General features: G+C 40.8%; 1 protein-coding gene across 3 annotated transcripts in view; it reads right to left on the bottom strand.

Annotated features, from left to right (window-relative positions):
• Nucleotides 1-19944, bottom strand: part of RGS20 (regulator of G protein signaling 20) — an 89775-nt gene extending 69831 nt beyond the window's left edge. Inside the window, exons 1-2 of one of the 3 annotated variants that reach the window (XM_043975485.1) lie at nt 19863-19944; nt 18468-18740 (exon numbers count right to left, since the gene is read on the bottom strand). Coding sequence is in view for 2 of the 3 variants with exons in the window: in XM_043975484.1 (XP_043831419.1) it covers nt 16448-16552 (105 nt within the window). In the remaining variant the exon portion in view is untranslated. Of the gene's footprint in view, nt 1-16447; nt 16864-18467; nt 18741-19862 lie in introns of those variants that run through there. The other 2 variants (XM_043975484.1, XM_043975483.1) reach the window with 2 other exon arrangements.
• Nucleotides 19945-27693: the final 7749 nt, after the last annotated feature.

Genomic DNA, 27693 nt, shown 5'->3' with positions numbered 1-27693 from the left:
ATCTAAAGTTATCTACCCCTTCCTGTGCTCTCTCGAATACTTTCTTGGCAGGCAATACCATCTGCTGCCTTTTGCTCCTTGCTTTTATCTTAAACCTCTTCCTTTCCCACTCCTTTCATCTTCTGGCTCTCACTGAAACCTGCCTCCTGATGACAGCCTGCTTGGCCAGCCTTTCCAGCAATGGTTGACTTTCACTTATTCTCCACCCCACTCCCTCACCCTTCATTGGTAGGAGTGTTCATTACCACTTCCAGGCTCTCTCTCCACCACCAACACTCAGGAATCGTTCCTTCTTTGACATTCACTTAACTATGTCTACCACCAATCAAAATTCTGATAGCTGTTGACTACTAACTTCTGGAACACTGCCCTTCTTTCCTTAATGAGTTCAGTAAACTGGCTCAAAGTTCTCTATGTCCCCTCTAGTACCCAACTCCTGCTTTCAAACCAGGGAAAGTCAATATACATATTGATATTTCCTCAAACACCTTTGGGGCAGCTGGGTGGATAAAGTACTGAGCCTGGGGTAAGGAAGACTCCTCTTCATGAGTTCAAATCTGACCTCAGACACTTACTAGCTGTGTGACCTTGGGCAAGTCACTGAAGCCTGTTTGCCTCAGTTTCCTCATTTGTAAAATGAGCTGGAGAAGGAAATGGCAAGCCACTCCAGTATCTTTGCCAAGAAAATCCCAAATGGGGTCACAAAGATTTGTACATGACTGAAACAACTGAATAATGACAACAAACACTCTTACCTCCTAGTTTCTCAATTTGCTCATTTCCCCTGACCTTCTCTTCCAGTCTACCACAGGTACACACAAAGATGGGTTGTACCCTTGATCTTGCCTTCACCCACAAATGTTCCATTTGCATATTCATGAACTCTGAAATTCCCTTATCTGATCACCATGTATTGTTATTTGGTTTTGCAATCTCCATCCTGTTCTTCCTCCTTACTATGACCTCTAATCCCTTCCCACCCAGGTTCTTTGACAAACCATCTCCTTGCTCTAGCTACACTTTTTACCTTTCCTCATCTTGATTCCTTAGCAAACTAGTTCAGCTTATACTGTCCACTTCTCTTGAATTACTTCTTTCTTATCACATTGCTGAGTGTATCGGGCCAAGCCTCAGACCTGGATTACTTCTACTATTTACTGCCTTTTCTCCTGCTCACATGCTGCTGGACAAAGCTGGAGAAAAATCACAAAACCTTGCTGACTAGATCCACTACAAATTTATGGTATATAATCTCAACTTCGCCCCCGCCATTGACTTACTAACTTACTGCAATCTCTTTTCCAAATTTTTTCACCTTTCCTCAAATTTCTCATAGCTTTTCTTCTTCTCTTCCCCTCAGCTGAGGACTTTGATACATATTTGACTGAAAAAAAACTGAGTCCATTTGCCAAATATCTTCTTTTTCCCTACTCTTTAACTTACATCTCCAAAATGCCTTCTGCCACTATTTCCTTCTTCCCCATTTCACAGGTTGAGGTAGTTCTCCTTCCCAAGGCAAACTCCTCTACATGCACAAATGATCCCATTCCATCCCATCTCTTCCAGAAGATTGCCCTTTCTATCATTCCCAGTCTTTTCATTTATTTTCAGTCTGTCTATGTCTACTGGATGCTTCTCTACTACCTATAAGCATGTCCGTGTCTCCTCCATCTTCAGAAAAAATATTCATTTGATCCATCCATCTCCACTATTATCCCGTATCTCTCCTGCCTTTTATGGCTAAGCTCCTTGAGAAGGCCAACCAAAATAGGTGCTTCCACTTCCTCTCTTCTCATTCTCTTCTTAACTCTTTAATTTGGCTTCTGACCATAGCATTTTACCAAAACTACTCTCTTTAAAGTTACCAATGATCTCTCTCTTTTGGGGGTGGGCAGGGCAATGAGGGTTAAGTGATTTGCCCAGGGTCACACAGCTATTAAGGGTCAAGTGTCTGAGGCCAGATTTGAAATCAGGTACTCCTGAATCCAGGGCTAGTGCTTTATCCACTGAGCCATCTAGCTGTCCCTTCAATGATCTCTGTATCGCCAAGTTAAATGGCCTTTTTTTTTTTTTTTTTTTTGCGGGGCAATGGGGGTTAAGTGACTTGCTCAGGGTCACACAGCTAGTAAGTGTCAAGTGTCTGAGGCTGGATTTGAACTCAGGTACTCCTGAATCCAGGACTGGTGCTTTATCCACTGTGGCACCTAGCTGCCCCTATAGCCTTTTCTTAATCCTTATTTTTCTTGACCTCTCCATAGCTTTTGCCACTGTTGATCATCCTTTTCTTCCTAATACTTTCTTCTCTTCGGGGTTTTAGGACACTACTCTGTCCTGGTTCTCCTCCTACCTATCTGACTGCTTCTTCTCAATCTCCTTTGCTGGATCTCCATTAAGGTCACACCTTCTAAGCATGGGTGTCTTATAGGGCTTTGCACAGGGCCTTCTTTTCTCTGTTTACACTACTTCACTTAATAATTTCATCAGCTCTTATAGATTCTACTCTCATCTCTATGCTGATGATTCTCAAGTTTACTTATTCAGCTCTAACCTGTCTCCTGACCTCTATTCTCAAATTCCAGTTGTCTATTGAATAACTTGAACTGGATATGAAATAGAAATATTAAATGCAGCATGTCCAAAATTGACCTTATTATTCCACCCCCCCCAACCTTCCCCTCTTCCTAAATTCCTTAATTACTATTGAGGGTACCACCATCCTCCCAGTCTTCTGGGCTCACAATCTAGATGTCTTCCTCTACTTCTTACACTCAGCCCTCATATGTAATATGTTGCCAAGGCCTGTCAATTTTACCTTCATAACATTTCTTGACTCACTCCCTTCTCTCCTCTGGGATGACCACCAACCTGGTACAGTCTCTCATCATTTAATATCTGGACTATTGCAACAGTCTGCTGATTGGTCTCCCTGCTACAAGTCTCTCTTCACCCATGTCTATCCTCCACTGGTCTGCAAAAGTGATGTTCCTGAAATGCAGGTGGACTCAATAAATTGCAGTTGTTTCCTATCAACCTCCAGGATCAAATATAAAACCCTCCATTTGTTGTTCAAAGCTCTTCATAATTTATCCCTCCCTTACCTTTACAGTCTTCTTATACCTTCACTCCCTTCCCTACTTCCATTCCACTGCCCTGGGCACATATTCTGTGATTCAGTGATTCTAGCCTCCACATCATTCCCGCCCCCCCCAAGATATTCCATTTCTTGACTCTGGCATTTCCATTGGCAGTGCCCTATGCCTGGAATGTTATCTCTCTTTTTGTTTATACTTCTTGGCTTCCCTGGCTTTTTTCACGTTCAAGCTAAAATTCTACCTTCTAAAGGAAGACTTTCTCAATATCCAATTTACCATGTATATATCCTGTTTGTACATTGTTATCTGCAAGTTATCTTTCCCATTAGACTATGAATTATTTGAGAGCAGGGGTTATCTTTTTTAATCATAAAAGTATTTTATTGTTTTCCAGTTACATCTAAAGATAGTTTTCAATATTTATTTTCATAAGATTTTTAGTTCCAAAATTTTCTCCTTCCCTTTCCTCCCCCCTCCCCAAGACAGAAAACAATCTGATATAGGTTATATATGTACAATCATATTAAACGTATTTCTGCATTAGTCATGTTGTGAAAGAATCAGAACCAAAGGGAAAGGGGCAGCTAGGTGGCACAGTGGATAGAGCACCGGCCCTGAAGTCAGGAGGACCGGAGTTCAAATCTGGCCTCAGACACTTGACACTTACTAGCTATGTGACCCTGGGCAAGTCATTTAACCCCAATTGCCTCACCAAAAAAAAAAAAAGGCAGAAAGAACCAAAGGGAAAGACCTCAAAAACAACAACAACAAAATAGAAACAGTATGGTTCAATCTGCATTCAGATTCCATAGTTCTTTTTCCTGGACATGGAGAGCATTTTCCCTCATGAGTTCTTTGGAATTGTCTTGGATCATTGTATAGCTGAGAAGAGCTAAGTCTATCACAGCTGATCATCACACAATGTTGTTGTTACTGTGTACACTGTTCTCTTGGTTCTGCTTACTTCACTCAGCATCAGTCCACTTAAATCTTTCCAGGTTTTTCTGAAATGTGCCTGCTCATCATTTCTTATAGAGCAATAGTATTCCATTACATTCATCTACCATAACTTGTTCAGCCATTCCCCAATTGATGGACATTCCCTTGATTTCCAATTCTTTGCCATCATGAAGAGAGCTGCTATAAATATTTTTGTATATGTGGGTCCTTTTCCCTCTTCTATGATCTCTTTGGGATACAGACCTATTAGTGGTAATGCTGGGTCAAAGGGTATGCATAGTCAGGGATTATCTTTTGCTGTTCTTTGAATCCCCAGTGTTTAGCACACAATCTACCACATAGTAGGTGTTTAATAAGTGTTTATTTACTGAGTCACTGACTTTACTGGGGTCTCAGTTTCCATGAGGAGGTTGTGTAAGGTGACCACTAAGGCACTTCCACCTTTACATCTAAAATCCTCTGATTCAAGCCTTCCATAATTAAAACAAAACAAAACAAAACAAAACAAAAAAACCCTCAGTGACCTGAAAGAGCATGTGCTGTTTCCAAAGGTGATAAGGACAGGGCTTTGACTTGTAGTTTCATTGGTATTGGGAACTCCCAGGTTAGGAAACTCCCTCTATAGATCCAGATTAGCAACTTCTTTCGAATTTGGAGTCTCACAGAGATGCCTAGACTAATATGATGTTAAGTGATTTGTCCATGGTAATACAGCTATTATGTGTTAGAGGCAGGACCAGAACCCAGGTCTTCTAGGTATTAAGGCTAGCTCTACCTATTATGACATGCTACACTTCTTTTTCCAATTTTAAGTTTTAAAAATTTTCTAATTTTAAATTAGGAAATATATAAATCTTAGGATAATTTGACTTCTTGGGTACAGTAGAATCCATTCAAAATGGAGAAGCATCTGTCCCTTCACATTAAGCTGAATAAATGGAATTAGTAAAAAAAGAAAGTTGCTTGTATTGGTAGAAGTATGTGTCCACCGTTCTGGGCCCTGATATCATCAGTGAGCAAAGAAGAAAACAATATATAAGTATCTTAAGAGCAAACCATGTACAGTGCCCAGAATAATAACTTCTCTAATCCATGGATTACCTTGTATACTTTTGTATAAACTAAGAATCTGTTTCCTTAAGATACTAAACTATTGATTCCCTAATTTTACCCAACCTGAGGATATATCAGCAATGGGAGAATTTTCTTGAATACATCCCTAGACAGATTGATACAAATAAGGAGATGATCATTTGCTCCTTCTATCCTATGAATGAATAGACTGGTTCTGCCTGAGTGTACTAAAGTTTGCATACCTGGAAAAGGGAGTTGATAAGGGTGATGAAGTCAAAACCTTGCAAATGATGCTGCATTCTCTTAGTACGTTTGGTTTCACCAACTTCAGAGCAGGAAAAGAAAACATATTCTTGGTTGCTTCAAAGAGTGGTTAGGGCAGTTTTTCATTTCAATTGGTCAGAAACCCAGATGAAACAGGCAACAGAAAAAAGAGAAGGAAAGAAGGGATTCTTTGTTTCTCCATAGTTGAGATGATGCTTAGGTTCAATCCTCCTCAAGCTCACTATAACTTTGAGCAAGTGTCTTATCTAGATCGGAGGTTCTTAACCTACAAGCAATGGAGTACCAAGTTGGGGCTCACATTAGATGAGAAAAAACTACATCCTTATTTTCACTAAGTTCTAACTGAAATTTAGCATTTTCTCCGATTATTTTAAAACCATTATTCCAAGGGGTCCATAGGCTTCACCGGATTGCCAAAGGAGTTCATAACACATACAAAAAAAGGCTAAGAATTACTGGTCTATATGATTACAACAGTTAATGGAAAAAGTATTTTCAAATCCCAATTGAAATTAGTTATTAATTAAAAGATAAGCATCTCAGATCAGAAAGATGTTCAATTGTCTTTTTTCTTTTTTCGAGGCAATTGGAGTTAAGTGACTTGCTCAGGGTCACACAGCTAATAAGTGTTAAGTGTCTGAGGCTGGATTTGAACTCAGGTTCTCCTGAATCCAGGGCCAGTGCTCCATTCACTGCACCACTTAGCTGCCCCTGTTCAATTGTCTTTAATGATCATCAAGAACAGTCATAAAAAATATCATTTTTGGACAAATGATCATGTTAATTATAATTTACAACTTAATCTCTGTGAAAATAGCTAAGAAAATGATCAAATATATTGGAGATTAATTCATTTATTCTTTTTGTTATGTTCTTTACATGTTCTTTTGTCAGTCATGTCTGACTTTTTTTCTTTTGAAGTGAGGCAATTGGGGTTAAGTGACTTGCCCAGGGTCACACAGCTAGTAAGTGTTAAGTGTCTGAAGCTGGATTTGAACTCAGGTACTCCTGACTCCAGGACCAGTGCTCTATCCACTGCGCCATCTAGCTGCCCCTAGTTCATTTATTCTACACATTCCTAATCATACTTATATCTTATTGAGCATTCAGTCACATCTCACTCTATTGTGAATGGCCTCCAAAATCTCATTCAACTGTACTATGAACTGACTCACAACATGCAGTGTTGTCTATACTTTCTAACAGCATAATGTAGCTTACTGGGTACAGACTTGCATGGTGCCAGATTAGTCAATGACTCACACACATATTGTGCTGAATGTTAAGCTCTGACTCATACTAAACTGTATTATGAGCTGATTGACATTGTACTTGTTTGAATACTAGCTCACATCATGACTCACCTGGTGGTGCGTTGGGTACCAATTCACAACATTCCCCTTTGGTCAATGATTCACACTGATCATATTAGGATCTTACTTTTTCCATAATTCTTTAAGAACCTCATATACTAGACTGCATTGGGGAGCACAATAGTAAGCCATATTCCTTGATATGGTCTATGTTTCTATCTGAGGATATATGGTAGATGTCCTTGAAATTCAAACTGAAGGGCAATACCCATTTCATCCATTGGAAAAACAACCTTGGCTTTTATTCCTGAAAGGTTTAGCCATAATTCCTTGAAAATACATTTCCTGGAAAGCAGTATTTCCTTAAATAATTTTGTAATGCCAGACATTCATTTGAAAAATTCTGCTGTTATTCCTAAAATATTCATAATAGAGTTGCTTTTTTGAAGTCTGTTCTCAGACCAACTTGCCATAGAAGTTGGTATTTCCTATGTGGACACAATAGGAGATTTTTTTTCTTTCATTTTATTAACTATCAAAGAGTAAGATCAATGACTTTTGGATCAACTATTGGTTAATAATAGGGTTGTGTTCCCGTGACCTTCTCCAGCCCACAAAGGTCCAGGATAATGGCATTTTCCTCCAAGTGGCTGCAAAGCTTCTCCCTACAAGAACTTATATACAACCTACAATTTAGGAAAGAATCAAAATGAATTTCCATGTGAAATTACTGTATCATATTGAAGCTGCAGGGGATTACTTAATGACTGTATCATTGTATGGAATAAACAATAAATTGGATGGTTTGGAGGGTGGGGAATGGACCTCAAATTTTAATCCTGGTTTGTTTCTAGCTTTCTCTATAACCTCAGGCAAGTCTTTGAATCTTGTCTTTTAACTAGTGCAATGGACCATATTAAGCCCAAGTGATACAGAAGTTCAAATTGGTTTAATTTGTCATCTTTTTTCATGGTGGAAAAAAACATCTGTGTACCATTTTTTTTGTTTTGTTTTGTTTTTTGTTTTGTTTTGTTTTTTGTTTTGTTTTTGTTTTTTGTAGGGCAATGAAGGTTAAGTGACTTGCCCAGGGTCACACAGCTAGCAAGTGTCAAGTGTCTGGGGCCGGATTTGAACTCAGGTACTCCTGAATCCAGGGCCAGTGCTTTACCACTGTGCTATCTAGCTGCCCTCTGTGTACCATTTTTATTTTTAAAAAACATGTGTGGGGGCAGCTAGGTGGCGCAGTGGATAAAGCACCGACCCTGGATTTAGGAGGACCTGAGTTCAAATCCCGCCCCAGACACTTGACACACTAGCTGTCTGACCCTGGGCAAGTCACTTAACCTTAATTGCCCTGCAAAAACCAAAACAAAACCCAAGTGATTGTGTTTTATTCTTATATAATACCATTAACTCTCCAAGTTGTTTTACAGAATACAGGACTTATAAATAAGAAATATCATGTAGTAGGTAAAAACACTGGAGAGGGAGACAAAAGAGAAAAGTTCTAATCTTGGTTTTGCCTCTACCAATGTATGATATTGTGCAGTGAGTCATCCTATCTTGGCCTCAGTTTCCTAATGTGTTAAGATTAGGGGAGTTTGAAAAGATGCTTTTTGAGGCTCTCCGCAGAATTAAGATCCTTTGATTTTCACATTAAGGACATTTTTGTTAATGTGAGACCAAAGTGATATTGACCATCCAACCAACCAATCAGTCAATCAAAAAACATTAAACACCTACTTTGTGCACTGTGATAGGCCCTGGGGATACAAAGCCATTTTAGCTTATACCTTTTAAAGTTTCTTTAAATGAAACAGATAATAAAGTAAATAGACTGTACAAACTAGGAGCAGCTTAAAGACCTCCTTGTACTACATAGGGAGACTCCATAGAGAAGACTGATGTCATTTCCCTGATGGGGTGTAAAGTCATTTGATCAACTTGACAAGATTAAAGGATGAGTGCTTTGTTTTGTCTTTTAAAAACCCGGAATATACGGACAATCCCATTAATACTGCATCTAAGTAGATTTATTGAGTAAAGGATATTGAAGATCTGAACGTCATCCTTGGACTCAGGCTTATAAAGGGAGCAACCAAGTCTGATGAAGAAGCAGACAAGGTAATAACCAGATCAGAGGTGAGATGAGCTGAGATGTGCACAGAGCAGGGAAAAGTCCTTTGTGGGGAGAGAGAGACATGCAAGGAACTCAGCCCCACAGATGACAAGGGTACTAAATGCCGTCTAAATGGTCCCAAGCAATAGAAACAGTTGGGAGCACTATGTGAACTGGCAAGAGTTTCTGGAACCAGCCTCTTGGAGAGAAAATGGGGGGATTCCTGGACAATATTGAGTTCTTGTTCATTGCTGAGTTCTTGGGTGGTTTTTTTTTTTGTGGGGCAATGAGGGTTAAGTGACTTGCTCAGGGTCACACAGCTAGTAACTGTCAAGTGTCTGAGGCCATATTTGAACTCAAGTCCTCCTGAATCCAGGGTCGGTGCATTATCCACTGTGCCACCTAGCTGCCCCCATTACTGAGTTCTTATACTTAGGAAGAGGAAGGAAGGAAGAAAGGAAGTTAGGAAGGGAGAAAGGAGAAAGGAAGGTAGAGAGGAAGGGAAGGAGGAAGAGATGGAGGAAGAAAGAAAGGAGGAAGGGAAGAAGAGAGGAAAGGAAGGGAAGGAGAAAGAAACAGAAGAAGGAAGGAAGGAAGGGAGGAAGGAAGGAAGAAAAGAAGGAAGGAAAGAAATATTTATTAAGTGTTTACTATATGGCAGGTACTGTGCAAAGTGCTGAAGATACAAGGACAAGTGAAAGAAAGGTAGTCCCTGCCTTCATGCCTAATAGGGGAAGACAAAACACAAAAAGGAGCTAAAAGGAGGAGAGTTCGGTGAGAAGAAGTTACTCAGCATGGGGGCTTGGTTTTGAAGCAAGCAGGACTCCCAAACTGGAGAAGCAACAAGGGACTTAGTCACAAGGAAAAGGAGTAAAGCTAGACCACTTTGCTGCATGCACACTATGCAAGTCTAATAAGGAAGGGGGTGAACTTTCTAGCAATCACAAATGCAAAATTTCCTTTGGGGGGAACCCAAAACCTTAGAGTAGCACAATAAGTTTATAGCACTGCCAAGATACCTGAGGAAAAGAAGGGCTCACCAGGGACAAAGGGGTCTTTTCTATTGGCTTCAAGTGCTTTCCCTTCTATGGTGCTTCCAATGAGAACTATGAGTCTCAAATGCTACAATGGATTTCTGAGTGGAAGATAAGACTTACGAGAGAGAACAAGAAAGTGGGGAGGTGTTGATCTTAACCATTCATGAGCTCCTCTGTGTGTGTGTGTGTGTGTGTGTGTGTATGTGTTTAATTCTTTCTGGGGAGTGAAATATAAGCAGTTTATATCCACATACACACATATACAAGCACACACATTATCAGATCTGTAATTTCATAGGTAGTTACCAGTGAAGAACTTTCTTTCCCATATATATGTGTGTATGTTTATGTATACATGTGTATACATATAGGTATATGTATAGTTAGAAAGCCGGATTGTGCAAAAGCTCTTTTAACTACATCTACAGAAACCTAGGCTTGAACTATAGTCTGATTTTTCTCATGGAAATTCCTAGATGGGATCAAAATGATCTAAATTCTAAGGAACCCAGGGACATGAGCCAAATAGAGATTTTTTGAGACCTTCTCCCCACTTGTCAGATTGAACTTGGTCTAGGTAAACCTAAAATGTGAGGGCTGGAATACAGGTTATAGCAGTATCAAAATGGAGATAATTTAGATCTAATATTCATAAGTTAGAATGCATTTTCCACGTATACACACACACACACACACACACACACACACACACACACACACACATATATTTGGGGGCGGGCGGGCAATGAAGGTTAAGTGACTTGCCCAGGGTCACGCAGTTATTGTATCAAGTGTCTGAAGCAGGATTTGAACTCAGGTCCTCCTGAATCCAGGGCTAGTGTTTTCTCCACTGCACCACCTAGCTGCCCCCACCATGTATATATTTCTAATGATATAGCCTATATCAAAGACCTGTTTGAAAGACATGGTATAAAGGATATCATTGAGGAAATGCATGATTGGACAAAGAGGTGGGTCAGAAATGTGGGTAGTAGACATACAACTAGAGTAATCCGCTGATACCTACAAAAAGTGTAAAGTAAAAATACCTAGCAGAAGGCCTCCAGCACACTGAGTGGATCCTCTTCAGATGAGAAGATGGGTTACTTTTTACATCAGTGGAGAGACTACTCAGTTTGTTTCTGGAAGTTACATGAATGAGATAAACCAATATTATTTGACATAACTTCAAGGCATTTGAAATAAGATTTCAAATTCTGAATAAATGCATTCTATTTGGAATGATTTAGAATAAGAAATTGACATGGAAGAAACACATCTCTTTCTCTAAGTTTTCTACTTTATTATGGAAGACAATTTGTTAAGAATAGCCTGAACTCGATTAAAAAAGTTTCAGGAATACATAATAATTAATAAACTATATAATGTATTAAAACATGCATTTGGAGCCTGAACCGCCCATATTTTGAAGGGTATATAAATACTGCTTTGAGAGAATGCTATGGTCAAATATGTTTGGCAAGGGCTATTTCTTATATTTCTTTAAATCCTACATTGCTTAGCATAGAATCTACAGGTATTCACCAAAAGTTTGTTGATTTAAAAAATGAACACTTCCACAGTTTAATTTAATATGCAATAGTTTTCTAAATAGAAGTGATTCAGATTTATAATACTAAGAGCTATTCTACAGTAGATAAATTGTCAAAGGATATGAACAGTTTTCAAAGGAAGAAATCCAAGCTATCAACAACCATAGGAAAAAAATGCTCTAAATCTCTAATCATCAGAGAAATGGAAATTAAAGCACCTCAGGTCCATCAGATTGGCAAAGATAACAAAAGAGGAAAATTATAAATATTGGAAGGCCTGTGGGAAAACAGGCACATTAGTGCACTATTGGCGGAGCTGTGAATTGATACAGCCATTCTGGAAAGCAATTTGGAACTTTGCCCCCCAGTACTACTAAATTATGCATACTCTTTGACCCAGCTCTTGATTTCCCATCTCACATCTCCAACTGCTTATCAGACATTTTGAACTGTATGTCCTATAGACATCTTAAATTCAACATGGTCCAAACTGGACTCATCTTCTCCGAAAAAAACTTCCCCCCATTCCTAACTTCCCTATTACTATTGAGGGTACCACCGTTCTCCCAGTCACCAGGCTCACAACTTAGGTGTCATCCTCAATTCCTTATTCTCACCCCCCCTCATATCTTGTCTGTTGTCAAGACTTGGCATTTGCTATCTTCGAAACACCTTTTGTATATATGCCTACTAATCTTGACATTGACACCACCCTGGTACAGGCTCTCATCACCTCACACCTGGCTTATTACAATAGTCTGCTGATTGAGCTCCCAGTTTCCAGTCTCTTCACTCCAATTCACCTTCCACTCAGCTGTCAAATGTATCTTTCTAAAGTGCCTATTTGACCATGCCACACCCACCCCTACTCACTTTCATTCAGTAAATTCCAAGGGCTTCCTACTGCCTGTAAAATCAAATAGAAACTTCTCTATTTGGCTTTTAAAGCCCTTCATTACTTGGCCCCTTGCTACTTTCCAGTCTTCTTAGACCTTCTACTCCAAGTGCAAAAATACTGACCCTTTTGCTGTTCCTCAAATAAGATACTCCATTTCCCAGTTCTAAGGGTTTTCTCTGGCTGTCTCCAATCCTTGGAATTTTCTCCCTCCTCATCTCCTCCTTCTACTTTCCCTAGCTCCCTTCAAATTTCAGCTAATGCCCCATCTTCTGCAAGAAGCCTTTTCCCATCTTCCTTAATATTAATACCTTTCCTCTGAGACTATCTCCAATTTATCATGTATGTATATAGTTGTTGTTTGCATGTTTCCTTCCCCATTAGACTGTGAGCTTCTTGAGAACCTTTCCTTTCAGTATCCCCATCGCTTAGCACAATGCCTGGCATACAGTAGTAGTAGCATATGCTAGTTGATTGACTATACCATTACTAGGACTGTATGCAAAGAGATCCAAGAAAAAGAAAAGTACCTAAATGTACAAACATATTTATAAAAGCTCTTTTTGAAGTAGCCCCAAACTAGAAACTAAGGGAATGCACTCTTGTTGGGAAATGACTAAACAAATTATGGTATATGAATATAATAGGATTTGTCGTACCATAAAACATGATGAATGCACAACTGTAGAAGAAACTGAGAAGACCTCTATGAACTAATGCAGAGTAAAGTGAGCAGAATTAGAACACTTTTTATACAATGACAATGAGATTGTAGAGAAAAATAACTTTGAAAACCCCTAGAACTCTAATCAATATAATGGCAAACCATGAATCCTGAGGACTGAGGATGAACTATGACATCCACCTCCTTCCAGAGAGGTGATAGACTTAAAACGAAGACTGAGAAATACATTTTTGGGCATGGAATTTGTTTTTTGCTGGACTACTCAATTTATTATGAAGTTTTTAATTTGTCATTTAAAAAATTGTTCCATGCAGTGGGAGGGAGATATAATAAATGCACAAATAAATCTTTTTTTAAAAAAAAGATAGAGTAGTTTCACCTCCATTCAAGATATTTTATTTGAATTACAAAATAAGGAGTAAATCTGGAGAAAAAAGATTGAATTCTACATATAAATGCAATTCTGATAGATTAAGAAGCCTCTTTAAAACACACTTCAGGACTATATTGACTATGTCTGTCTGCTTTAAGTGTCTGAGGTAGGATCTGAACTCAGGTCTGCTTGGCTCCAGAGCCAGTGCTCTATCCCCTGAGCCACTAGCTACCCCTTGTTACTGGGTAAAATCGAGCCACCTAGTTACCCCTGCTTATTGGGCAAAGAAGTACTGAAATCAGGAAGACTTCTACTTAGGTTCTGTCTTTGATACACACTCTCTGTGTAAGCATTTGAATGCTCCTACATGGAGGAAATTGCAGAACTCTTCTTTTTCGATTTCAGAGAAAAGTATTTTAAAGATATTGGTTTGTTCCAATAGCATGATTTCGAGCCCATTGTGCCAACCAACAAACTAGCAGAAGTGCAAGGATATAAATTAGGATGTGAGCAAAAATAATTTTAATAAAAACTATAAATTGCCACTTATAGCTCTGGTACTTTTCAGTTCATAGTCACAGTTATCAGATATGTTATCACAATGCAAACTGCCAAGTTTTCAAAGGATAGCAGACAATCTTGCAGGACTCTGTGGTGTAGTGGGTAAAGTTCTGGGCTTGGAGTAAGGGAGATCTGGGTTTGAATTATGCCTCAAATAACTGATAGTTGTGTGTCCTTGGTCAAGTCACAACCTCTCTGGACTTCATCTATAATACAATGGGTTGAACTCAATGACCTCCAAAGACCCTTCTAGTTCTAAAGTGTTGTTTTTGTTTAGTCATTTTTTTTCAGTAGTGTCCACTCTTTCTGACCCCTTTTTGGGTTTGCTTTGGCAAAAGTACTGGAATATCCTCCAGTTCACTTACAGAAGAGGAACCGGAGGCAAACAGGGTTAAGTGATCTGCTCAGGGTTGTGCAGCTAATGTCTGAGACATGACTCGAACTCAGGTCTTCCTGACTCCAGACATGGCACTCTATCCACTTTGTCACCTAGCTGCCCACAGTTAAAGTGTATGAGCCTATAAAATATCCAGCCTTTAACTGAAAAAAACTGATATACAGCATGGAAATGGGACACTTGGGTAAGAGACTACAAAGCCGTGGAAAGTACTGCTATGAACTCTGAAAGAAGCTGTCCACCTTTGACATTTCAAGTGCCAGGGATGCTAAGGTAAATGTTTTGGAAAAAAGATCCTCTATAACTGCTAATATAAATCCTCTGACCACTGAGCAGTGAGGGGTGAGAAAGAGTGTATGCATATGAGCTGCAGAGAGAAATCCTCATGATGCCCAGTAATTGATGCCTGGAAACAGGCAGGGAAGGAAGCTGCAATTAGTAAGCACCACAAAGTGACCTCTGGAGGGGAAAAATGAGTATTGGACTCTGCCCTTTGCTGAGTAGGAAAGCAATGAGGGAGGGTTTCCCTATTGACTCTTCTTAAGGGTAGGCTGCTCCTGGAGCAACTTCTCCATCTCCTCCACTCCTGTGGCACTACTAGCTGCCTCACGCCTAGCTAACTCGATCGCTCTCTTCAACAACCGTCCCCCGCCACCCCCTCCGATAATCTTCCCCGCTGCCTGTCTTTCAGCTAAAGGGTTCATATTAGAAACGCTAGCCGCCCCCACTCTTTTACCTTTGTCTCCGGTTTCGCGGTGGAAGATTCTCCCCTACCGGACCAACCCCCTTTCTCTTTTGAATTCCGGAAACCCACAGTTTGTCTTCCTCCCCCCACCCCACTCCCCGCCGCCCCCAACCCTAAAGCTTAGGGATTGGTGTCCTTAGGGCTCCCCTGTCTGTTTCACACAGTTCGGGGGGGGGTGTCACTCTTCCCAGGAGAGAATGAGACCACAGGCTCCTGCACAATTCTATCTCTTGGAGGTGGGAGCCCTCATTCCCCGTCCCCTCATGCCAGTGGCCTCGAGACCATTAGCTGTCATCTCTCCGCAGCAGCTACACCTTACAGTTACAAACTTCCTCCAGTTCCGCTCTTTGCTCTTTCCCAGCTCCTGGATCTTTCAGCTGAGGGGTGTGGAAGGATAATAATTCATGGGTTTGTTTAAGGAGGGGTTGCCGGAACTCCCCAATCCCACACGTCTGGGAGAGCTTCGTTTATTAATTTCTTGGATTTTTCACTCCTTAGAGTGCTGAAGTAGAGCTGTCTGAAAATGCAACAACTGATTCCCGCCCTCCCTCAGAACACCTGAAATCAGAGGCATCTAACTTCTTCCATCACTTTTCCGAGCTGCCTCCTTCTCCTTCTCCTTCACCCCCACCCTCACCCCCATGCCCACCCCCACTACAGGGCAATATTTTCTCCAGAAGAGACTTGATTTATTCTTCCGGGGGTGGTTGTTTGGTCTTTCTTACTAACAGTTGTACCTAAACTCTCCCATCCCCATTTACTGTCAAGTTCGAGAATAATTTTCTCCCGTTCTGGGCTCCTGGAATGCCCTTTAGTTTGTTAAGACGCATTTCGCGGTCTAAATGTAAAGCTATTCGGCTCCCCCCACCATCCCACCTCCTTCCTAGTCATCCACTTAGGTTAGAGGCAGTTGAATTCTGCAATCGCTGGCTAGAGGCACACCAGATAATCTATCTAATGACCCCTCCCCCAATCCCACAGATATTCAACTCATTAAAAAACAAACAAAAAAACTCAAATCCGAGCACTTAAAAATGAATGGAGGAAAGTAGAGGACGGAAAGAATGACCCCTCGACGCGGTCCACCTCTTTTGGGGGGGGGATGCTTTCCTTGTGGGAAAAAGGGCCTGTATTCTACAAAGAGAAGCGACAAGAAGCGACTCCCCTCTTGCCCCCAACGGAGAAAAAAAGCTGACAACCCCCAGCCCCCGCCTCCGCCCAGTCTCTGCTCTGAGAACTTCCCCACCCCGGAGGTAGTCCACTTTGTTCTGCAACTTTAGGGAGGGGAAGGTAAGGAAGGTGTGGGGCTAGGCGGTGGCGGAGCAAAGGAGCGAGGGCGAGAGGCGATCGGTACTTACAATTTCACCATCAGTACTGGGAGACAGATGGAAATCTTTGCCTTGATCGGATGGGTTAGCAGCGGGCTCCTCACCCAGGGACGGCGGCTCGCCAGCCATGCGCATGCGTCCCGCAGCTTTTTTTTTTCTTTTAATATTGATTGTTATTCTTACTACAGCGGCTATCCCACTCACTTCATTGCCTCTTCCCGCCCCCACCTCTTTACTCCTACTCTCCACTTCCTCCCTTTCTGACTACAAACAAAAATAAAGGTCCTCGCTGCAGTTAATCCTACTCCTTGCCAGCTGGTCTTTCTAGGTTCTGCTTCCAGCCTCTCCTGCTGCTGCTGGGGTTGCTGCTGCTGGGGTGGGGAACGGGAGGCAAACACAGAGGCAGCGGCAACGGGCGGCTGCATAAAACAGAGGAGGCGGGGGTTAGATTGGAGTAAATGAGAAGTGAACCGTGAACACCAAGGAGACTGAATAAAAGTATCCCTTCGGAAAGGGCAGCGGGTAACAACAGCTCCCTTCCTCACCCAGTCCCTGGACAGCAGCATCATTTCCCCCGCGGAAGCTGAGCACAGCTGTAATTTGACAAGCCAAAGGAAAAAGAGTGGAGGTGCTTAGCGTTGTCTTGTGTTGTTCTTTCTCTCCTCCCCCACTCCTGCTTCACCCAAAGCTGTTTGGATTATGAAATACTGGAAGTGTTTACTCGAAGATAGGCGATGTGCAGCTGGAGTTCGCAGAGCCACATCTGTGAGGCAGGATGGGGTAGGTGGGTGGGACAAAGCATTCTGTGTGTGTGTGTATGTGTGCAGGAATATGTAGAACTGTACTTAGGTACTGTAAGTGTAGTAAGTGAACTTGGACTTTTGGGGTGTGAAGTGTGGGTTGGAGGGAAGTCTGGGCGAAGGCTCTGCGTGTTTAGAATAAAAAAAAAACTATATTAAAAAAATTCCAGGACACACTTCTGTCTAAAGGGCTACATCCTACGTCTTCTTCAGTTCAGGGACACGTTGCCCTGTCCTGCCGCCCCCACTCCTGTCCTTAATCACTGCCGTCTCTTTTCTTTTAGAATCGAGATGAGCCTGCTCATCTGTTGAACCCAACCCAAGGTCAGGATTTACCTTACGCTTATCTGCCTTCGTGTCTAACCCTAGAAACCAGATCCCAGAGAGATCTCATTGAGAAAAGGCTTCTCATCATCTCCCGAGACACACAATAGGAACAAACCAGTGCCAGTTTGGCAGAAACACAGTTGCCTTGAGGTTATAAGGAAAACTCTTTTCCCCACCCACACCTGCAGAAACAACACCGGTCCTGGAAAGGAAACAGTAAAGGAGCTGGAAAGGAAATGAGGCATCTTCCAATTGATGAGAGTTTACACTCAAAAGTCACTAGCTTCGTATGTTTGGGGGCTTTGTGACCGATCTAGAAAGACTAAATAATATTTCGCTGGAGCTGTAAACTGACCTGATATATGAATACATCGCGTCATTTCCTCCCATTTCTCGGGAGCCCTGGTGACAGGAATGCCCTGGTGACATAAAGAAACTAGAGGTGGGGAAAGAGGGAGACAGAAAAGATGAGGAGGAAGAGGAGGAGGAGAAGGAGAAGAAGATGAAGAAGAGGAGGAGAAGAAAAAAGGAGAAGAAAAGGAAGAGGAGTAGGAAGAGAAACTTGAAAAGCAGATCATGGGAATAGCAATGGTGACTGGCAGTTTTTGAGGGGAACTAAAGATAGGAAGTGCACCAGGAAAATAGCCTCGAATCTGTTCATGGAAAAAATAGAGATGTTGGAGACGTTTCTACCCATCAATGACTATTATTAAGGAAGTGGGGCCATGGTTAGTTCTCGTTTCCCCAAATGCTCCTTCTGCTGATTTCCTCCTCTAACTGTGGAGGCAGGAACTTGTAAAGAATTTGAAAAATTGAGGTTGGGTGGGGCAATTGTAGGCTGGTGTCGGTGCCGTCTGGGAGTGGGACTAGGCTAAGATCATTTGGCAAAGTAAAGGAACATGGTTGAGAAAAGCGGTACTCACAGGGATGGACGAGGTTTGCCAAGTAGTTGCATCCTCTTTCCCGAGCCGGGCGTCTTTCCATGTAGGACTTGGCGGACTTTCCCAAGATTTGCGGATGGGCAGAGCCAGGGCTGTCCAGAGCAAGACTCTGAAACGACCTGGAGCTGCGGCCTCCCCCCAGTAGGGAGGGGGCCCTGCAGAAGCTGGGCAGCAGCGAGTGAGGGCGGCAGCTGGCAGAGCAGGAAGCAGAGGGGAAAAGTCAGGACGATGCCTGTGAGCCTGAAGTGGGGGTTGCTGAAGAAGATGAGAGAAAAAGCTAAGGAAGCCAGAAAACAAGCTAAAAAGCAATCTGACAGCTTTGGGGGCAGCAGAGGGGTCTGGAAGTGGCTGTGCAGGGTGAGGGCAGTAGGGAGGGGGGTGGGAATGAGGAAAGAAAACAACAAAACAAACACACCATTACTATGGGTTCCAGCCACAGTCAAGCCAGCTTGCAGTCAGAGATTTCCTTTCCCTATAGCGCTGTAATTCTTTTTTTTTTTTTTGAGGAGGAAAAAAGGGAAAAGTCAACATTATGGTTTAAACAAAATCCTTTTTGCCTTTTTTTTAGTTTTCTGTTGTTTCTACAACCATGTTCACAACTCAGTTCTTGAGGACTGGAGAACTTAACAGTTGTTTGTTCAACCACTCCCCTAAGCTGAATGAATGACCCTTAGGGTGCCTTGGCAAAGATCTACCTGGCTCTATAGGAATAGACATCTAGGAAACATTTTCATGATAATAGTCCTGCTGGAGTTAATAAAGACTAACCTCAGACTAGCCTTGGCAACCAAAGAGTTTCCTGGCTCTGCTTTTGTGGTAGTATACAGAAAAGAGACCTGATTATTGAGGTCTGAACTTGCCTCCCAGCTGGGGCTGTCGATAAAAATCCTGCACAAACAAAATAGGTCTTTCCTCACCATGGCACACCCTGAACATATTTGAATCATTGGCCTTTCTGGTCACTGTTTGCTGCTTTCTTAGACAATGGGGGGTGGCTTTAGAGTGGGGAAGTATTTTATTTAGAAGACTCCTGAGAGGAAGGCTTCTCAGGCAGGCTATCCATATCGATAGAAACTCAAAACAAGCCATCTACACATGTAAACAGATTCCCCCTACCCCAAACCTAAACAAACAATTTAATTTGTTTTCCTGTGGTTAATAAACTGTGGGAACTATTGGTGGAAATTTAGCTTGTGAACCAGTAGATCCAGCCCAGCCTAACTCTGTCAAGCAAAATAAAGGTGAAAAGTTCAAGGAGCTGAAAGGAACCACCTATTCGAACAAGGAATTAAACTAAGGTCTTCTTTGGTAAACAAACATAAAATGTAGGGGATATGGAGCAGAAAGAAAAGAGTTGCTCGTGTGCCCACGGCTTACCCTCTGACTGTAAGATAGCAGGGTGCCAAGCGCCCAGGGGCTACGTAGGTCAAACGTTAAGGTGCTATTGTTGCTCTCCAGGGTCCTGAAACCTTCGAAGGTACAGGGCTCCCTCTAGGACTGTGTGTGTGTGTGTGTGTGTGTGTGTGTGTGTGTGTATCCTTGTCCGCAAATCCGCCAAAGCTAGATGTCTTTGGGCTGTGTCTTTTGGTTTTAAAAGTCTTGAGGGGAATTGGGGAGGAGGAGAAAACAGTGAAGGGAGGGAGGAAACCTAGCAACCACTTCTCATTCATGAGGCCCTTTTCTGGGAACCCGTGGAGCGCTCACTGTTGGTGAATTAGGCTGACTTAGTTTGTATGCCGGGGCTGCGCTAAGTGACCCACTAGCAGAGGCTTAGTTGATCACAGTTTTGGTACTGAGAAAGTTCACTACTGTTTAACTTTCCTATGTCAGCTTTTCCTAGAAAATACCGATGTTTTCTAATATTTTCATCTTCCCGCTTCAGATTCATCTCCCCTTTTCTCTTCCCACTTCTCCCGATTCCATAATCTGTTTTAGTTTGGAATTGAGGTGGGCTGGAAGTTTAATGGTGCCAGATTAGCTAGGTGCCCAGAGTCCACTAGAGATGGCCTGAAGTTTGTAGTAATGCTTTTTTCCCTTCCTTCCTTCCTTCCTTCCTTCCTTCCTTCCTTCCTTCCTTCCTTCCTTCCTTCCTTCCTTCCTTCCTTCCTTCCTTCCTTCCTTTCTTTTTGCGGGACAATGAGGGTTAAGTGACTTGACCAGGGTCACACAGCTAGTAAGTGTCAAGTGTCTGAAGCCGAATTTGAACTCAGGTCTTCCTGAATCCAGGGCCGGTGCTTTATCCGCGGCGCCACCTAGCTGCCCCCATGTAGTAATGATTTTTTAAAGCCTACACATGTAGCAGTATATGTGGTTCCAAATAAGAAAGCAAAAACCAAACCAAATTAAACCTGTAGTTATATTGACGAAGAGGAGAGAGAACTAGGTTTTGGAGACATCAGGTGTTCCTGAAGTCGTTTACAGTAGCGAGTTACTGACACAGCTGAGCAGGTGGACTTAGCCCTATCAAGGGCTAATTATAGAGCAGATCTGAATGTTTGAGTGTCAGATCTGTGAACCATCGGGAAAGCTTCTATTCCTCGAGCTCCCGGGAGTCGTGCGGTTGCTTAGCAGCAAAGCTTTTCCCTCTCAGTTTGGGCGATGGGAAAGGGCTGAGAAAACCAGAATCAGACCAGATTCGGCGAGCCCGGATTTAGCCATGATGTGAAGGGCTCCTTCTAAGTCGGGGTCGTGAGGGGCCTGGTGTGCTCTTAACCTAAGGAAATAGAGAAAAGGACTGGAACAGTCCACCAGCAACCTCAGTCTTTTAGATAAGGGCAGAAGCTTCTTTAACAACTCGTTTATTCCCTTCTTAATCGGCCGTATGACAATTTTTACACGTATCAGACACTCTCCATACCGATAGTAGTCAAACAGAGAAGAAAAGGGTTTTTTAATTGATATAGAAAATCTTCCAAATACACTTTCCAACACATCAGTAGGTTTGGGAATATGATTCTGAAGAGCTAATCCGCCTGTCCTTTACCCCTCCCAGCCTTCACACTTCCTTCTCTTCCCCCCCTCCCCCCACCTTCACGCTTCATTAGGCCTTTTGCTTCGGTCTCTTGCTTCAGTACAATCTCTTGTTGTGAGAGAAGTGATAGAAAAACTTAGGAGGGAGATTTTGAATATATTTCCAAAAAAATTTTTTTAAGTGATAACTGCAACAACAAACTCAAAGGAATTTTGAAAAATATCTTGCCTTCACCTTCCATTCCAGATGCAACTTCTCTGCCATTCCTATACAAAGACAACTCCCTTACCCCCACCCCACCCCCAAGTTCAGGTTCTGTTTTCAAATCAGTAGCTACTTGGCTGCTGTGATCTGCTTCTTTCTGATCTACAGAGTTAAGAGATACTTGGCTGAGGTTGGTGCCATGCATTAGTGGTGCTATGTAGTATTATATGTTTGGACTTCTGAAATCCATTAATTTTCTTCTCTCTTTCTTGCAAATGCAGCATCACCTAATATTTTCAGTGCCATAGTAGCTGATCAGAGAAAAACCATCAACTGGGCCTGGTTGTGATCACTCCAGGGCCTCACTTTCTTGAATATTGGTTTTGATTGAGAACTTTCAATAACCACAATTGATTTCTGACCATACTAACCCCTCAGGGTATCAGAAGAATGGTCATGGGCTGCTAGGTGGTGAAATGTATAAATCACCAGCCCTGGATTCAGGAAGACCTGAGTTCAAATCTGGCCTCAGACACTTGACACTAACTAGCTGTGTGACCCTGGGCAAGTCACTTAACCCTCATTGCCCCATAATAAAAAAAGAAAGAAAAAAAAAGAAGAATGGTCAGTCACTTGCTCAAATCTAAATAGCCATTACCTTAATGAAACACAATGGTTTTTACAATGGTATGCTCAATCCCTTTATGCAGGCTAGGTATTTCTTTATATCTATTGTCTACACAAATACTGAAAAGCCAGTACTAGTAGTTTCAAAATTACTACCTTCTAAAAAGCAAATATCAAATTTGACTTAGGTCTTAAACATTATCCAGACATAAAGGATTAGAGCAGAATTAAGGTATCTCTTTGCCAAATATTTCTATGTACTTTTAGAAATGTAACTTATAGCACATGCTTAAAGGTAGAAAGGAACTTGAGATTCATTTCATAAAAGAGCCTCTTAGTTTCTTGACTTATGAGCTTAATAAAACATTAGGAGATATTTTATTTCTTCACAGTTATAGCCATCTTATTCATTTCAACCCCCTCACCCTAACACTTGTATTTTGAAGCACAATTCTGAATTTATTTTCTGAAATTAAAGGGTCTAGATAATAAGGCTCCCTTCCAAAGAAAGGCATTTTTCTTTTATTCTTTCTGTCTTTTATTTTTTTATTTTTTTGGTGAGGCAATTGGGGTTAAGTGATTTGCCCAGGGTCACTAAGTGTTAAGTGTCTGAGGCCGGATTTGAATTCAGATCCTCCTGACTCCAGGGCCGGTGCTCTATCCACTCTGTCTTTTATTTTTAAAGCTTTATTGATACCTTTTTTTTCTTACCCCACTGATATTTTCCAACAAAATTTCCTCTCACAGAACTCTCCCTGGTGACAAAGAAAACAGTTGAGCAAAGCCAAACCAATGCCAGTGATTGCTTCTTACTCCTCTGATGAGTCTGTAGCATCTCAGTGATAATCTCCTCCCACTCCCTAGCTATGTTTGTCCTCTGGAACCAATATTGGTCATTGCTTTTAATCTGAATCCAGCTACCTTTTATAACTACACAGGTCTGTAACTAGGGTGGGATGTAGGGGCTTTTTGCCAGGTCATTTAAATTTAGAGTGTACAGTCTTTCAGCAGCCAAGAAGTAATTGAGTTTAGCACCTAGTTAGCAATTAAAATTGAAAAATACCAGATGGTGGGCTTCTACCTGCTCTCCCCAACAATGTGATCCCTCCCCCCCATTCCCTATTCCCTTCCACTAGAAGTAGCTTCCTCAAAATATCCTCAAGGTATCTTGGACTCTATCTCCTCTCTATGGGACAATGCCTAGATTCTCCTTCCACTTCTAATTGAACTTGTATTAAAAAGTTAACTTGAAGGACCTTTCATGCTGCTTGCTTCTTCAGATTTTGGTGGTTTGTTATAGGAGCCCCAACTGCTAATTATACTGCTTCATTTACATCATTACATTCATTGTGCATATTTTCCTGTTTCTATTTTCTTCACTCTCCATCCATTCATACAACTCTTTTCATCTTTCTCAAAATTCCTCATTCATAATTTTTATGGTGTAATAATTATTCCATTAAATTCATATATCACAATTTGTTCAACCATCCATTGATCATTAGACTTCTATTTTGGTTTCAGTTATATGCTGCTGGAAAAAAGTATAACTGTGAATATTTCTGTATGTCTATAACATATTTTTTCCCTTTTAACCTTTTCATGCATCTCTTGGATCTTGTATTTGTAGATTGAATTTTCTGTTCAGTTCTGAGCTTTTCATTAGGAGAGTTTTAAAGTACCCCATTTCATTGAATGCCCATCTTTCCCCCTAAAAGATTATGCTTAATTTTGCTGGGTAGTATATTCTTGGTTGTAATCCCAGTTCCTTTGCCCTTCAGAATATATTCCAAGCCCTCCAATCCTTTAATGTTGAAGCTGCTAGGTCCTATGTAATTATCATAGTTGTTCCTTGATATTTAAATTGTTTCTTTCTGGCTGCTTGCAAAATTTTCTCCTTTACTTGATAATTTTGGAATTTAGCTATGATATTCTCTGGAGTTTTCCTTTTGGGGTCTCTTTCAGGAGATGATCAGTGGATTCTTTCACTGACTACCTTTTCCTCAGGTAGTCCAATTATATGTAGGTTGTCCCTCCTGGATCTATATTCTAGATCTGTTGTTTTTCTGAAGAAGCATTTTACATTTTCTTCTACTTTTATATTCTTTTGATTCTGCTTTACTTATTCCTGTTGTTTCATTGAGTCATTAGCTTCCATCTGCCCAATTCTGATTCTTAAGGAATTATTTTTCCCAGGAAGCTTTTGCACCTTCTTTTCCATTTGGCCAATTGAATTTTTTAATGAGTTGTTTCCCTCAGTCAATTTTTGTCCTTCTTTTCCAAGCTATTGACTCTTTCATAACTCTCATTTATTTCCCCAATTTTTCTTCTACCTCACTTATTTGGTTTATAAAATACTTTTTGAGCTCTTCTAAGAGGGCTTTTTGGTCTCCAGACCAATTCTTCTTCTCCTTTAAGGCTCCACATGGGGCTGGAGGTCTTTCACCTGGCCTGCTCTGCCACTAACTTGCTGAGCTAGGACCTTGGGTCCTCAGCTGCTGATCTGTGCTGTGACTAAGAGCCTTTTGCTGGCTTGCCCAGATACCCTCTGTGCTGAGCTGTGCCCCCTTTTACCCAGATGAAACAGACCTTGCTTGAAGATCTTTTAGTTTAAGTCAGAAGATTGTTTCACTCTGGGTTTTTTTCAGGTTTTGCAGCTCCAAAATCTGTTGAGAGGCTTAATTTAACGTTATTTCTGAGGGAAATTTGGGAGAGTTCAGGCAACTTTCTGGTTTCACTCTGCCATCTTGGCTCTGCCTCCAGAAATCTCCATTTTTGTATATCTGGAACCTTGCTTTGTATTTATCTTTGACCTCCTTTGAGAATATGCCCTCCAGCAAGACCACTGGGTCAAAGGGTATGGATATTTTAGTTACTTTTCTGGTGCACTCTTTCTCCTCCCGCCATGGTTGCACCAATTCACAGCCACTAACACTGCAACAATGTGTTTGTCTTTCTACCACCCCTCCTATTATTTACCATTTCTACCGTTGATCATTTCCAGCTGGTGTGAAGTGAAACTTCTCAAAACACATTTTCATATACATTGGTCGTCAATCATGGCAGAGATTCAGGAGACCTGATTTTTAGTGTGGGTCCTGCTACCACCTTGCTGTGTGATCATGAGCTTCAGTTTCCTCATTTACAAAATGAGAGTGTTAGATTAGAGAATAGCTAAAGTGCCTTCATCTTTAACTGTTTGTGAGTTTATAGGAACCGGAAAATGAAAATAAATAAGCTAAACAAAACACGCATAATTTCAAATATAAAAGTAGTGACAGATCAATGTTACTATGAAGCCAAGCAATTGTTTAATTGTTTAATGTACACATTAAAATTATTTTATTTCCTCAGTCATCTCAGTGAAGGTGCAAATATATATATGGGGCAATGAGGGTTAAGTGACTTATCCAAGGTCACACAGCTAGGAAGTGTCAAGTGTCTGAAGCCAGATTTGAACTCAGGTCCTCCTGAATCCAGGGCTGGCACCATGGCGCCACCTTGCTGCCCGCAAATATATATTTTAAATTATCTTACTTTTATTTACACTGCTTTCATTTTAGAAAAATACCTCCCCTTTTCCTTACTCAATGAGTCGTCTCTCACAACAAAGATTTTATAAACAAAGAGGAAACATAATCAGTTGGGCAAAACTAATCAACACATCAACCATGTCTGACAGTATAGATATTATTCTACATCCATGGTCTCTACTTCTGAATTGGGCAGCTAGGTGGCACAATGGATAGAGTACTGGCCCCAGAGTCAGGAGGACCTAGTTCAAATCAATCTAAGATACTTGATACTTATTAGCTGTGTGACTCTAGGCAAATCATTTAACCTCAATTGCCTCAAACATCCAGGGCTATCCCCAGTAGTCCTGATGTATATCTTTCCACTGGACCCAGATGGCTCTGGAGGAGAGAGTAAGGATGGTGACTTTACATAGCCCTGCCTTACTTAAATCTAATTCACTGCAAGTCATGATATCACTTCCTGATGTTGTGGTCCTCTTTGTGAACAAAGGACAAACAACAACAACTTCTGAATTACAAGGAAGGAAGTATATTTTTCCAACTTCTTTCTGAGATGAACCTTGGTCATATAATTACACATTTAGAAGTGTTTTTGTTCTTTCTATTTACATTGTTATATTATTGTGTGTATTATTTTCCTGATTCTGCTAACTTCATTTTGTATTGATCATATACATCTTCCCATGCTTCTCTGAATTCTTTGTATTATTTTTTCTTACAGCTTTCCATTACATTCATGTATTACAATTTTTTATCCATTCCTAAATTGATGGGAATCTACTATTTTCTATTCTTTGCTACCAAAAAAGTGCTTCTATAAATATTTTCATGCGTGGGGGCATTTTCTTTATATCTTTAACCTCTATGGGGTATATGCCTAGCAGTAGAATTTCTAAATCAAAGGCTATAGACATTTTAATCACTTTTTTTAAAAAGCATAATTGCAAATTGCTTTTCAGAATGTTTGGATCAATTCACAGCTTCACCAACAATGTATTGGTGCCTGTCTGAGTACAACTATGTTAAATGATCTTTCTTAGGAAGTTTATACATATACTGTGAAAGTGTACAGATAATACTTTCTAAATGGCTTCCTTTAAATATGATTTATTTATATTCTTATTATCTAGAGAATAGACCATAAAGATTGTATAGAGATAAGTACCACAAATTGTTAAGCCCATAGTTGCTGTTATCTTCATGGTAGCTTAAAAAAATAAAAGTGTTATTTGTGATCTTTAACATTCTTTTGCATCCTTTCCTTCTTTGATATATCTTTAAAAAACTCTCTCAGAACCCCTTTAAGACTAAGTCACCACCAGTTTGTATTTGTTCTGTATGCTTTTAGTCAAATGCAGCCACTGTCCCCAACTTCTCTTGTGATTGCCCTGGTCATTTATTAACACAGTACATTGGATAGCAGCTGTAATCACTCACTTGTGAACACTGAGGAAGTTAAATCACCAAATACATACTGGTAAATCTTTTTTCATTTTGTATCTATTTGTGACTCTTCCAGTTTCACAATTTCATCCAAGAATAATCTGATTTAGCTGGATCTTATGCCAAATTGTATTCATGTTTTGTCCTCAACTACTTTTCATTTTTGTTAGGCAATACTATAATATCTCTCATTTTTCTCCGTATCATTATTTCGCAAAACACATTGTATGATAAACTGATATTATCCTTGGCTGCCATATTTCTCTGCTTGGCAAGGATATCAAGGATATGTTTGGAGATTATGTTTGTTGGCTAATCTGGTCTCCTTCTACTTTCTGGTCATGGTTACCATTTTGCATTAACTAAACATTTCAAAGAAACAGTGATAACTCCATGTCTTTTGCTACTTCCTATTTTTTTCATATTT

This window comes from Dromiciops gliroides, chromosome 1, assembly GCF_019393635.1.
Source record: "Dromiciops gliroides isolate mDroGli1 chromosome 1, mDroGli1.pri, whole genome shotgun sequence".
Lineage (NCBI taxonomy): Eukaryota > Metazoa > Chordata > Mammalia > Microbiotheria > Microbiotheriidae > Dromiciops > Dromiciops gliroides.
Note: the sequence above shows the minus strand (reverse complement) of the source record. Positions and strands in the feature narration are given on the sequence as shown.